Here is a 14318-nt window from a genome sequence, read left to right as displayed (position 1 = left end):
TCAGGAGTCAAGCGACGGGAAAGAAAAACACATAGGTACAGCCAAGTATCTACAGAAGAGTACTGAGAGAGTACAGCTTCAATGCCAACATCTGATGCATCAACCTCGATGATGAATGGATGGGATGGGTCCAGGGGAACAATGTTTTGTTTAGCAGTATACACGTGTATAGTTGAGTGACAATAAACTTGAACTTGCAAGATCCATAGCCAGGACACATACAATCCTGGCAAGAAAATACATCACTATTTCTTTATAGCTTTCTAAAACCTCTGCACTATAGCAGTAGATATATATTCACCACAAAACACAGTTCAATATAACAGTTCATCATCACTTTCTCCACCTCAAGGATAATTAGGAATGTTTACCTTGCCAACAATCTCCCATCTCATGTCAGAAAAAAAAACAAAAAATGTTTCGGTAATAACAGGTAAATACTATATAACCATTTCTCTACCATGTACTGTATTTCTGTTCATTATTTATTTCAGAACCAACAGGTGATCCCAATGATAACTGTCAAAGACTTGAAGAGAACCAATGTTTTTGACTTAAAAGGGGAAGACCATTGATGAATTTTAAAACTGCTTTGAATACCTAGCTGCAAAGCATTGATATACTTTCATTCATGGATTTACTGGCTATATTGGGACATGTTTTCTTAAAGGACAAAATTATCCTCTTTACATAATATACACTATCAATTACCATATGGTCCTATTAATCAGATTTCATTAAATATCTAAGATTACATTTATTGAAACCTACAAAAATACATTTCTCCTTGATCCATCAATCACAGCAAAAATAAACTCAAAGTGCTTTTAAATTGCCACGTAATTAGCTAGTAAGTAACTGTCAGTGATCTAAGTCATTATCATTTTGTAAAGTTTTCATAGCTAGACCCCACAATGTCAGGCTAGAGAGGAAAGGTCCCTCATTCGCTCGATATGAAACACTAGGTGTGTGATTTCCAAAGGGCACATTGATGTGAATATCCAGACTAGTCACTGATGGTCGCACAGTCGAGGAGTTTTGGGAAGATAAGGGCTCTTCAGGCCTGACAACAGTGTCTGTATTGTGTTGGTGTGGAGCTTGGGGTTTGTGGGTTTTGGCAGAGCCCAAGATCATCTTGTTTTGTTGGTCATCCACTTGTTGTACCAGCGAATTATATTCAGAATGAGAATTCTCATGCATGGGTGCTGACTGCTCAGGCACTCCAAGAGAAGGTTGTTCTGGGTCACCTCGAAGCTTATCTAAAGGAGATACAGGCAACAAGGCAACTTGCATAACTTGGCTGAGCGGTTCAGAGTTTGGAGATCTTTGCTCTGCAGCTTGCTGGTAATTTTCCTCGGAGCTATCAATTTCCTCATTTCTTAGATCATGATCGCCATTGTATCTGCAGTGCATTCGCTTATGTCGGTGCAGAACAGCAGAACGGGTGAAGCACTTTCCACATGTCTCACAGCTGTATGGCCTTTCACCAGTGTGTGTACGGACATGACGACGTAAGTCACCAGATCCTGCGAACCGTTTTCCTGCAAAATAAAATAAGAGACCATACCATAGGTACATTATTCATATTGTTCGTCATCAGGAATCTGCTTCCACAAGTGACATGAGCTCAGCTATGTTTTTTGAAGAAGGAACAAAAATGAACAGGTATAGAATTTTGTTCATATTGTGCCTGTCACCATCTGCTCAAAACATGTTGCAGCACATGAATTGAGTTACATGAATTGTATTGGCACTTCCCGGGCAAATAAGCACATCATTTAGAACCACCAGAGAGCATACCTGAACAATATAATCCACCCACTATCTGGAGAAGCTTGAGCAATCAGTAAGCCAATATACATTTAAGGCAAATAATAACTTAAGGCTTTGAATATCTTAAAGAATTGCTATAGATACTCAGTTATCAAATCCATGCTAGCTTAGTCATATTCTCCCTAAAATTATTTTGCCCAGAGAACATGCCAATTCCCTATTTAAAGCCCTTACTGACACTGTTTCCACCAGCCTTTTAGGCAGTGAACTCCATGACCAAACCAATCTCTCCAGTGATAAAGTTTTCTGCACATCATTTGGAATCTTTGATCCTGGTCCATGAACAGCTTGAACAGTAATGAGAACACATCTTTGGCCCACTACTTAAATCAGTCGTGCCCTTCTATGGCTTTATTAAATCTCCTGTTATTTTTTTGTAACTGAAGAGAACAACACAGCTTCTCCAGTTTTATCAATAAACCCACCACATGTTAAGCAGTTATATGGTCGCTCTCCTGTATGACGGATTCTGTGCTTGACAAGCTTCCTCTGCATGTTAAATGATTTCCCACACTGATCACAAGTGAACAATTTATCAGCACTGTGTGTCTTCTTGTGCTCCTTTAAATTACTGAAGTTACTGAAACCTTGAACAAAGAAGTTTAACATTAATGATATGGCAACATAACGCAACACAAGTAGTACAAATTCCCTAAACTGGTAGTAAAACGCAGTGCTGCTACATCTCAAAGCAGTGGAAGATTATACTTGTATAGCACACAACAAATATCAACGTATTCTAAGTCACTTCCTAAGATCACTTTCTATCAAAGGCATAAGGAGTTCTTGGGTAGCCATCATGGAGTTCAAAGAGCAACTTAAAAGACGAAAGACAGATAATGAGTGAGTAAGTTGTGGAAGGGAATTCCAGAGCTCAAGAGCAAATTGGAGCCTTTTGTTGCTGTGGCTGGAATTATAACTCAAAAATATAATTTAAAGGATGCATGATCAGGTGAATTTACAGGAACTCAATCTGCTTTCCATGAGGTAAATTGCAAATAAAGCTGAAAGGGTAACTAAATTACATAGCAGCATGTTCTATTGGTGCACTGTCACACAGTTCTCTATATTTATTTTACTAGATCAGATGCTATGGCTTGAAAAACAGGGCAAGAAAACAGTGTGTAGGATACCAGAAATAAAGAAATTGGAAATCCTCACCAAAATATTTGCATTTCTTCTTTTTGTCAGAAAGTTAAACATATTAAAGTCTATATATATACACACGCACCGTAATGAATAGTGAACTATATTAGAATTTATGAATCAAGCTTGTACTATCAACCACTTTCAGCAATGCTTTAATCATGGCATTTCAAAAGGCAGCATTACTAAAAACAAACACAATTTTCCATTTGAAATTAGTCTCTGCCTTCCTTTCAAGGTCTAAATTTGCAAATCAACATAAATAAAATATTTAAATCACTAACCTCGACCACAAATGTCACATAAGTGAGGCTTCTGGCCTGTGTGAATAACAATGTGGCGCTGTACATCACCTGAGGCAGCAAATCTGTAAAAGGACAAGGCTTTAAAGATAAAGTTAATTCTGTTACTTTAAAAACTGCAGATCAGCTTTCAATGTTTTACATTTTCTTATGCAAGAGTTTCACTTACTTCCAAAAAAAATCTTAATCAAATGTCCAATACCTGAAATCTTATGAATGTCTAACATTACAGACATTTATAGTAACTGTGAATGGTTACCATACTTCCTTTGAATGCTTACTTTACTTCTATCTGTAGTACACAAATATATTACATTTTAAAATCCCATTCTTAAGTATACATTCTTTGCCACAAATCTGCTTTTTATATTGTGTTAATAACCTTTCAAATTATTGGAATTATACACACACAAAATAAAGCATTGCAGTGTTGAAAGTTAAAGTTTTGGCAAATATCCAAACATGTATCCCAACTTGACAAAACTAAGGACTCCTTAGATCTCAAAGATCATCAACCCCACATGCCTCACTATATCCTCTGGACCTCAGTTGCATCTTCATTTCCCCCCCCCCCTCAGTTTCTTCCTTTAATCAGGGCTTGGCCAGGAAGAAATAACAACCTTTTATTTATTTATTGAGATGCAGCACAGAACAGGCCCTTCCAGCTCTTTGAGCTGTGCCACCCAGCAACCCCCAATTTAACCCTAGTCTAATCACAGGACAATTTACAATGACCAATTAACTTACCAAACGGTAAGTCTTTGGACTGTGGGAAGAAACTGAAGCAGCTGGAGGAAACCCATGCGATCACGATGGGAATGTACAAGCTCATTACAGGCAATGGCCAGAATTGAACCCAGGTCATTAGTACTGTAAAGCCTTGAGCTAACCACTATGCTACTGCGCCGCCCAAAATCTGGGATGTTCTGCAGCATCTGCAAACCATCAAGATACTTCTTCTGGTTAAGTCTTCTATAAGCAGTTCAAGCTGCAATAAATAATTAACAACAGTCCACTTTAAAATGGATTGTTAATACACAAACACAAGAAAATCTGCAGATGCTGGACATCCAAAGTAACACACAAAATGCTCAAGGAACTCAGCAGGGCAGGCAGCATCTATAGAAAAGAGTAAACAGGAAGACCCTTCATGTTACCTTTTACCACAGATTTCACAAATGTATGGCTTTTCACCAGAATGTCGTCGTAAATGAGTTTGCAGATTTCCAGCCTGGTTAACAAAAAAAAAATCAAAATTTAAGCCCATGTATGTTAAACTCACAACACAAAGTTATACACAATTTCAAACAATTAACCTTCCACTTGTCTGCTTACCACCATGCTTTTCACTGCACCACTAAAATAGAGTGCTCTGTCAGATGGATATCTGGAAATCACTGTCAGTGGTGGTGTCAGATACGATAAGTATGTTTAAGAAACATTTAGATACACAGAGTATCAAAGAGGTTTAATGCAGGAAATGGGATGAGTGTGGATGAGCAAAATGATTGGCATGGATGAGATGGGTTGAGGGTACCTTTTCTATACTGTAGAACACTATGACATATAGAAAGGTAATAATGTTTTTAAGGTGCCTTGAAATCTCCCATGCAACTGAATAACTTGCTCTGTTCTAGGTCAAATATGAAGGCCAATGTACTTTAATACAATAATTTCTCTGCCCATCAAAGGTGTTTGCAACAGCATACAAAAACATAATAACATTATAAAAGATAAATCATCAATTAAACCATGTAAGCTTTATCATACCACATCAAGCATAAGATGTGCACAAGTTATTTAAGTGGCAATTATAAATATACATATTGAGGAAATACATTTGAAGCTTTGAGATTTTTTAATGTATTTAATGTTGTGATGTGACAAAATAGAACCTGTATAATCCCAGAGTGCTGTGTTAAATGTGTATGTGGCAGGAGGCACATTCTGATCATTGTTCATTGTGTAACTTAGTTAATTTTGGCACATTGTGTGGCCTTGAATAAAAGTACTGCAGCTGCTAAGTGGAAGAGCTGACTCCTAGAACAGATAACAACTAAAGAGTAGCCTGAAAACTTGTATAAAAAACAAACTTTGTAAGCTGTAGAACAAAAGCTGTCTGCCACCCACTCATGGAGTGGACATGATCTTCTCTTTGCAAGTAATAAACATGCCTATGAATGGATCTACGTGTGTTTTTGGTACTTTGTAATAAGACCTAGCAAAAGGTACACAACAGTACATAGTTATAAACTTCACCAAGCTTACCCCATTCGTTACCCTGCAGGTCTTTAAATGGAACAATATGAGATGTTTCATGTTTGAATTGAATTAATTATTAGAATTGTGGTGTGAAACTGGAAAGTAGTGGTCCTTCATGTAGCAATCTATTTCTACTTTTCTGCCTAATGGTTTTAAACTGTTCAAAAAAAAAATTGGCTGAATTTGATTTGGAAAGATCTGGACTTGATTAAAAATGCAGGCAAAATACAAATGGCAACCTCATTGCATAAATCTGCTTATGCCACGTGTACTTTGGTGTTGCATCTATATTGAGGAACTAGATTACCTGCCTCACTGTTTCACGTAAAGAATAATAGATCAAGACTGTTGTTACTGGAAATCTGAAATCATGATAGGGTAGGAGACAGGAGGTTAAGAGACTAAAGGGGCAATGATGTATAGTGAAGGAAGTGACATCAGGGAACAAAAAGTAGCTGAAGGTGCAAATGCAGAGTAATTCTTTCAAGGGAATATAGAACAAACAGTTTTAGATAAACATGCAACACACATAAAAATTGCTGTTGAACACCGCAGGCCAGGCAGCATCCATAGGAAGAGGTACAGACGACGTTTCAGGTCAAGACCTTTTGTCAGGACTCGGCCCGAAACATCAACTGTACCTCTTCCTATAGATGCTGCCTGGCCTGCTGCATTCACCAGCAATTTTTGTGTGTGTTGCTTGAAATTCCAGCATCTGCCGATTTCCTTCTGTTTGCGTCAGATAAACATGCATTGTGTTTGATGGAAAAGGGTTGCACATGGTTATGTATACATAAAGGTGTAATGACAGAGTGAGCAGAATTATTAGGGTAGACTGCAGATCAGGGCTGGGGAGATTGAATGGAAGACTGGACAGTAAGGAGAAGGAATGGCAATCAAGTACCAAATGGAGTTGGCACCTTTGATTCATAGAAATTAAGAGGAATGGCTCAGAGTAAAAACAAGTTCTGCCAGGCAGAGGAGAGTGTTATAAACACAAGAGATTCCACAGATGCTGGAAATCCAAAGCAACAAACACTAAATGCTGGTCAGGCAGCCTCTATGGAGGGGAATAAACAGCTGACATTTTGGGTTAAGACCCTTCATCAGGAGACTTAATAGAGAAGAACTTGTTGGATTTATGTTCTGACAGCCACAAAGCCTTAGGGTGTCTGTAGGGTCTGAATGTCCATGGTGAAGGCCTGATGCAGTGTCCTGACCCAAAATAGCGACCATCCTTTTGCCTCACAGATGCTGAGTTCCTTCTGTAGTTTGTTTTTTTCTCACTCCAGATTCAGCACTTGAAGATCTCTGTTCCTCGCTATCTATGTGGAGTTTATAAATTCTTCCCATCACTGAATGGGTTTTCCTACAACCATAGACATGTTGGTACGTTGGTGTTACAGAATTGGGAACAATTCAGATTCCGTAGGCATGTGGGAGATGAGGATTGGGACTGATAAAAATGGCCTGAGAAACAGCATAAACATGAGAAGCTGAATGACCATCTTCTATGTCACAAGAAATTCTGAACTCTGAAAAAAGTGTAAATATTAAAATAATAATAATCATTGTCATTATGTGCCTTGTCGTATGACGTGGGCGATCATTGTTCCCATGACCATGATTGTTCTTGGCAAATTTTTCTACAGTAGTGGTTTGCCATTGCCTTCTTTTGGGCAGTGTCTTTACAGGATGGGTGACCACTATCGACAGTCTTCAGAGATTGTCTGCCTGGCGTCAGTGGTCGCATAACCAGGACTTGTGATATGCACCATCTGCCCATATGACCATCCACTAGCATCTCACATGGCTTCACGTGACCATGATCGGGGGTTGGGGGGTGTTAAGCAGATGCTATACCTTACCCAAGGGTGATCTGCAGGCTAGTAGAGGGACGGAGGACCTTACACCTCCTTTGGTAGAGACATACCTCCACTCTGCCACCCTATTAAAATAATATGAAAATAAAAACCATGCCAGTGTTTATGTTCCAACCCACCTCTTCCTATTTTTGCTTATTTACTGCTTTTCCTTCTCTCAAATCCTTGTCTAGCTTCCTCTTCCATACTTCCATTGTATTTGCCTCAATTATTCCTGTGGTAGTGAGTTCCACATTCCCATTGCTCATTGTGGAAAGGAATTTCTTCTCAATTCCCTGTTGAAATTATAGGTGAATACCTTCTTCCCCACAAAAGGAGATATTTTCTCTATATCCCCTCTATCAAAACTTTTTGACAGCAAAAATATAGTTGCTGAAATCCAAAATAAAATCAGTAAATGCTGGGGAAATGGACAGCAACATGCAGCTCCTCTTGTGACAGAAATAGTGGCACCATCATACGGCAATGCTTTCTCGCCCACTTTATAAGGTGAAACATCAACTCTCCCAGACCTTGCTGAGTATTTCCAGAATTTTCCCTTTCCCCATTAAGATCTTTTATCATTTTAAAGACATCAGTCAGGATGGCACAGTGATGCAACAGGTAGTACTGGTGGCTCACAACTCCAATAGCCAAGGTACAGCAAAGATCTCCTGTACCTTCTGTACACAGTTTGCATGTTCTCTCTCTAACCACATGGACTTTCTCTGGGACACAAATGAGTTGGTAGGTTAATTATCCACACTATGTGTGAATGGTAGGAAAATCAGGATGGAATTAATGGACACATGAGACAGAGTGGGTTAATGTTATAAGTGAGGGAATGCAATTGACAGCTGGCATTCACTTGATGGGCCAATAAACATTTTATGAAAAAATTTTAAATGTATTTTATGAATATTCACCCCTCAACCTTCTTTTGTCATATATAAAGCATGCTCATTTTTTTTGGCGATTAATACACCATGACATTTCTGGTATTACTCCTACATTCTCTTCAGTGTCTCTGTATACTTTCTATACCATGGCACCAAAAGAGAATGAAGTGAGAGAGCTTATCGTCCAACGTTGCTACCTGCCCATGATTAATGTTTGTAGAATACTAATGTGACAATGTGATAACAGCTCCTTTGGAATACACAATAGAAGTGATTTAGTGCCCTGTCACTTAACACAACACTACACATTCACATGGTATGTGTTTTTAAAAATCTTTAAACACATTAGATATACACCAGAATAACTTATTATTAGATCACTGGATTATGCTGTAATGCAAACCGACAGAACCTGTACCAGTCAAGGTATCAAACTTGAACTCAATAAATTTCAACTATATTTTAAATGCATTTTTATCTTTACCTGTGAAAAGTGCTTCCCACAGATGTTGCATTCAAATGGCTTTTCTCCTGTTAAATATAATGAAATACTGATAACAGAAATACAGACAAAATAGCAGATGGAGATTGGTAACATCTCCTTATACAACATAGAAGTAGGTTTTAGCATCTTTAAATATATCTCATAATTAGGACTTTGTGTCAATACTAACTTAATGACATTTGCTCTTTTGCCGCCCCCCCAACGTTAACAAATCGCCTTAGAATAAATTTTATTTTGACTTAAGACTTCAATGCATAGTAAGGAATTGATTAACAAATAACAGGGCCATGCAGTTACAAAGGATAAAATGTGATGCTTTTGCTGTGGCATTACTCAGAAAAAAATAATTCTAAAATATTGAAAAGATATATGTTACTCATTTATTATTTGCATTTCAGATTCTTTGTACATGAAGCTGTTATTCTTTTTTCAATTAGATGCCAGTGAGCAGTAGTGTCCCACAAGGATTGTTGCTGTAACATGCGCTGTGATGTAATATACATGAATAACTTGGATGTAATCATGAAAGGCAAGATCACCCAGTTTGTGGATGACATGAAAATCAGAGGAATTGTTGATAGTGTGAAAGCTAGTTCTAGGTTGCAGAGAGATATTGATGAAAAGGGTTGTAAAATAGCAGATGGAGTTTAATCTGTGGGTGGTGATGCTTTTGGGAGCAGGTAATAAGGCTAGAATAACCACCATGAATGGTATGGTCAACAGAGGGACTTTGGTGTGCAAGTTCACAGATATTTGAAGGTGGCAAAGCAGGTACATAACATGGCTAGGAAGGCATATGTGATTAGTCAAGGTACTGAATACAGAAGGCCAGTGTTGCTCAGACCTCAACTGGAGTACTGGGTGTAGTTCTGAACACCATGCAATACAAAGAATGTGGTTGTGCTAGAGGGTGCAGAGGACATATCAAAATCAGGTTTCATATCACTGGTATTTGTTGTGAAATTTGCTGTTTTGCAGCAGCACTACATTGCAACAAACAATAATAAACAAACATAAATGACAATAATATATAATTAAATTATACAAGTAGAGCAAATAAAAAGAATTAAAATATTGAGGTAGTATACATCAGTTCATTGTCCATTTAAAAATATGATTGTGGAGGGAAAAAGCTATTCCTGAAATGCTGAGTGTGCGTCTTCAGGCTTTTGTACCTCCTCCCTGATGGTAGCAATGAGAAGAGGGCCTGTCCTGGATGATGGGGGTTCTTAATAATCTAACTTTTTGAGGCATTGTCTTTTGAAGGTGTCCTTGATGCTGGAAGGACTGTGGCATATAAAATTACAAAGGATATGCTTAGACAGCCAGAATCTTTTCCCGAAGGTAGAAATGTCAGACACCAGAGGACAAGCTTTTAAGTTGGGGGGGGGGGGGGGGAAGGTAGAGAACATTTAGCATAAACCAGCATGAAGATCAGCACAATGTCAGAGTGCTGTACTGTCTTCAGAATAGACTGCAGAAAAACTTTCTGCATTTCAGATCCAGATACAACTTTCAACATATCATTGGGGGGTGTGGTGAGAAATTTAGGAAGGCTATGAGAGGGACTTTCTTCACCTGGGGGGGAGCATTTCCTGGTAGTCATTTAAGTGTTCAGATGAGCACTTGAATTGCTGAGGCATAGAGGCTCTGGACCAAATGCTGGGCAATGAGAAATAAGGAGTAGTGTCCACAGGTTAGAGTAGACAAGTTGTGCTGAATGGCCTGCTTCAATCCTGTACGAATTTATGATTCCATAAAACAATTATACACACCTCTCTATAAACTGTCTTGATGAAATCAAGATTTAATATCAACAGAATAATAAATTATTACAGTCACTAAAAATGAGGCCAATTGTTTTCCTGAAAATATTTGTAACTGCTCTGAAGTTATTTGAATCTTCAACTGCATTAATGTATTAAAATTAGATTTTAACCAAGTGTTCTTTACTTTAACAACATTATGGTGTGGATATCTGCTGATCTGCATGTTCAGAGTTCCAGGCCCTATCTTGCTTTTTATTTGAATGAATACTTTCAGATACAATTTCAAATATCAATCACTGTTTGTGAGTTACAGTACATTCAATGGAAATAACATGTTAGCTAACATCATTTTCCTTTAGATTGTTAAATGCTTTTATACCTTTGTTGATGCATGTTAATGCTATTAGAATATTATGGTGTATATTTATGTTTATATGGGGGTTGAACTGGATACAAAATAGAGGGCTTCTGAAGCAGTAGCTGCACCATGTTAATAGTGAGGTTCACACCCCTGTCCGTCATAAATAACAAGGTGATTTTTATTAAAAGATGGTGGACAAAACTAAAGTAGTGCTGATGCAAACTTAGCAGAAATAAGCAAGAGTCCAATATTGGAGATGTGGTCCAAAGAATATGAACTAGAATTGAACAGGTCATTGTGAAAAACAGAAGAGATGGGAGCTAGCGAAAGGATTGAGGAGTGGGTGAGAGACAACCAGATCAAGGTGAGATCAAGGTGTGTTGATGTTTGTAAAAAGGTGGCTCAAGGATTGTGACAGAGCTTCTGGAAGTTCATTTTCCCACAGAACTTTACATCATATTCAAAAGCATAGAGTTCCCTTTATGAATTTGCTTTGTAGATGAGAGGCACATTATACTATGTGAAATTGATATTACTTGGACACAAATTACAGGGCATTTGCTGAGAAGTGCCGTATTTAGATGATGACAGATTGCAACAGGCTAAATATGGGCTTGAAGAAAATGTCAATGATTCAGAGAACAAGTCACATAAATACAAATATTTAGAAAACATATGTGTTTAGTCATATTATAAATAGAGTGTTAACACCTCAAAAATAACCCAATTGCTCTGAAGATCTTTGGGACACTCAGAGTGTTGATAGGTAGGATGCAAACACAGTTTCCATTTATCACACAATTAAACTCCAGCATCATAAAGTGAAGAGTGAATCTGTCACAATAGCCTTAACTTACAAATGGGTTCTCACAAAGTATTGTACTATATTGAAAATATTCATCAATGGCTCACTGTACAGAGAACATAGAACACTAAAGCACAGTTCAGGCCCTTTAGCTTACAATGTTGTGCCAACCTTTTAATCTACTCTTAAATCAATTTAATCTTACATTCTCACATAGCCCTCTATGTGCCTATCTAAGAGTTTATTAAATGTCCCTAATATATCTGGCTTGATCTGGCAGAGTGTTCCATGCACCAACCACTCTCAGTTTAAAAACATCTACCTCTGACATCCCCCTATACTTTCCTCCAATCATCTTAAATTTATGCCCCTCATATTAGCCATTTCCATCCTGGAGATCAGTTTCTGGCTGTCCAATCTATCTTATCTTGTACAATTCTATTAAGTCACCTCTCATCCTCCTCTGCTTCAAAGAGAAAAGTCCTAACCCACTTAGCTTATCCCCATAAGACATTTTCTCCAATCCAGGCAGCATTCTCATAAATCTCCACTGCGCTCTCTCTAAAGCTTCCACATCCTTGTAATGACTTGACTAGAACTGAATACACTATTCCAAGTGTGGTCTAACTAGGGTTTTATAGAGCTGTAACATTACCTCATGGTTTTGAACTCAATCTCTTGACTAATGAAGACCATATGCCTTCCTAACAACCCTATCAACTTGTGCAGCAACTTTGAGGGATCTATGCACATGGAACCCAAGATCCCCAAGTTCCTCCACATTGCTAAGAATTCTGCCATAAAACCTGTATTCTGCCTTTTAATTCGACTTTTGAAAGAAAATCACTTCATACTTTTCTGCGTTGAACTCTATCTACCACTTCTCAACCCAGCTCTGTATCCTATCAATATCCTGCTGTACCAATGACAAACTTCTACACTATCAACAACTCCACCAGATTTCATGTAATTTACAAACTTACTAACCCATCCTTCCACATCCTCATCAAAATAATTTATAAAAATCATAAAGAGCAGGGGTCCCAGAACAGATCCCTGTGGCACACCGCTGGTCACTGATCTCCATCTATGACCACCCTCTACCTTCTGTATCACAAAGCCAAATTTCCCTGAATCCCAAGCCTCTTGACCTTCTGAATGAGCTGACCATGGGGAACATTATCAAACACCTTATCTAAAATCCATATACACATCCTCAAAGAATTCAATCAGGCTTGTGAGTTTAACTCTGGGTCCTCCCACAGTCCAAAGACATACCGGATAAGTTAATTGTAATTGTAAATTGTCCTGTGATTAGGTTAGGGTTAATTGGGGTTGTCGGTTTGCTGGGTTGGCACGGCTCCAAGGTGTGCCTAGATAAATAGGATTTCTACAGACAAAAGGAACATTTTATTGCTGATATCATTAAAAGCAACCAATAAAGCCCTAGAGAGAAGGGCAGAACATGCTTAAAATGATGAAACATTTTACATGCATTTTATATCCTAACACATCCTCCTTGAGATCAATACCCAAATTTAATTGCTGTTAATGCCAAACCAATTTATTTCCCCAAAGACAACATTCTCATGTTGACAGAGGAGTGCTTCTGAAACAGGTCAATTTCATAAGGTGGATCAAAATAAAAAGTTCCAAGCCATTTTGCATTCCCTTTCTAATAAACCTTCTGACACCAAGGTATTCTTCCACTACAAAATTGATGTGTCATCCATTTGAAAACCTGAATGAAAACCAGGGATAAAAGTTGCAACAAACTAACTGTGTCTGAGTAATCTCTGGAACCACTTCATTGGTTACAAACTCTTAAAATCACCTCCTATTAGGCGTATTGAAGCAATACACAGAGAATCAGAATCGGGTTAAATATCACTGGTATATGTCGTAAAATTTGTTAACTTTGCAACAGTAGTACAATGCAATACATGATAATTTTAATTTCCCTCATTTCATTGGAAAAATTATTATAGTTTTGTGTAACATCTAAAAAAAAAGTACATTAAATGTGCATTGCAGTATTAATAAGAGTAATATCCAGCAATGTGGAAAATCTGTCAGCCCAGTACTACCGAAGTTCCAAGGATATCAGATTAATGGAGTTTCACTGTATATCACAAATCAAAATTTAACCAACAATTGTCATTAGCAGGGCACTAAAAATATGACATGAACTTTATGAGAAACATATTGGCGTGCTTCCATTGGGAAAGGCAGGACACACCGGAAACATGGCAAAGGGGTACTCTGGGAGTTGTCTATTTTAGAAAACACTCCTTGGTTGGAGTGTCAACTGTGGGCAAAAACTTTCCACAGGCACAACACCATGTTTCAACAAATGTACTAAACTTTGCAGACCAGATGGACGGTTGACTATTCATCAGCTGTAATCATTTTTCAGGGTCAGAATTAGAAAGAGATTTATTACCACTGTCTTATATGACGTGAAAATTGTTCTGCAGAAGTATAGTGCAAAGTCAGAAAATTACAATTAATTATAATGAGGTCCTGTTCATGGACTCTTCAGAAATCTGATATCGGTTTCTAATTAATTCTGAT

At 37.9% G+C, this 14318-nt stretch overlaps 1 protein-coding gene across 2 annotated transcripts in view; it reads right to left on the bottom strand.

Annotated features, from left to right (window-relative positions):
• Positions 1-732: 732 nt before the first annotated feature.
• The window catches only part of zbtb49 (zinc finger and BTB domain containing 49), a 31492-nt gene continuing 17906 nt past the window's right edge, over positions 733-14318 (bottom strand). Inside the window, exons 5-9 of one of the 2 annotated variants that reach the window (XM_072255891.1) lie at positions 8789-8835; positions 4439-4512; positions 3264-3346; positions 2259-2420; positions 733-1541 (exon numbers count right to left, since the gene is read on the bottom strand). In XM_072255891.1, the coding sequence (XP_072111992.1) occupies positions 862-1541; positions 2259-2420; positions 3264-3346; positions 4439-4512; positions 8789-8835 (1046 nt within the window). In that variant the 3' untranslated portion in view covers positions 733-861. The remainder of the gene's footprint in view (positions 1542-2258; positions 2421-3263; positions 3347-4438; positions 4513-8788; positions 8836-14318) is intronic. The other variant, XM_072255892.1, reaches the window with a different exon arrangement.

Source organism: Mobula birostris, chromosome 4, assembly GCF_030028105.1.
Source record: "Mobula birostris isolate sMobBir1 chromosome 4, sMobBir1.hap1, whole genome shotgun sequence".
In the NCBI taxonomy this organism is placed as follows: domain Eukaryota; kingdom Metazoa; phylum Chordata; class Chondrichthyes; order Myliobatiformes; family Myliobatidae; genus Mobula; species Mobula birostris.
This window is presented reverse-complemented; position numbering and strand designations above follow the sequence as displayed.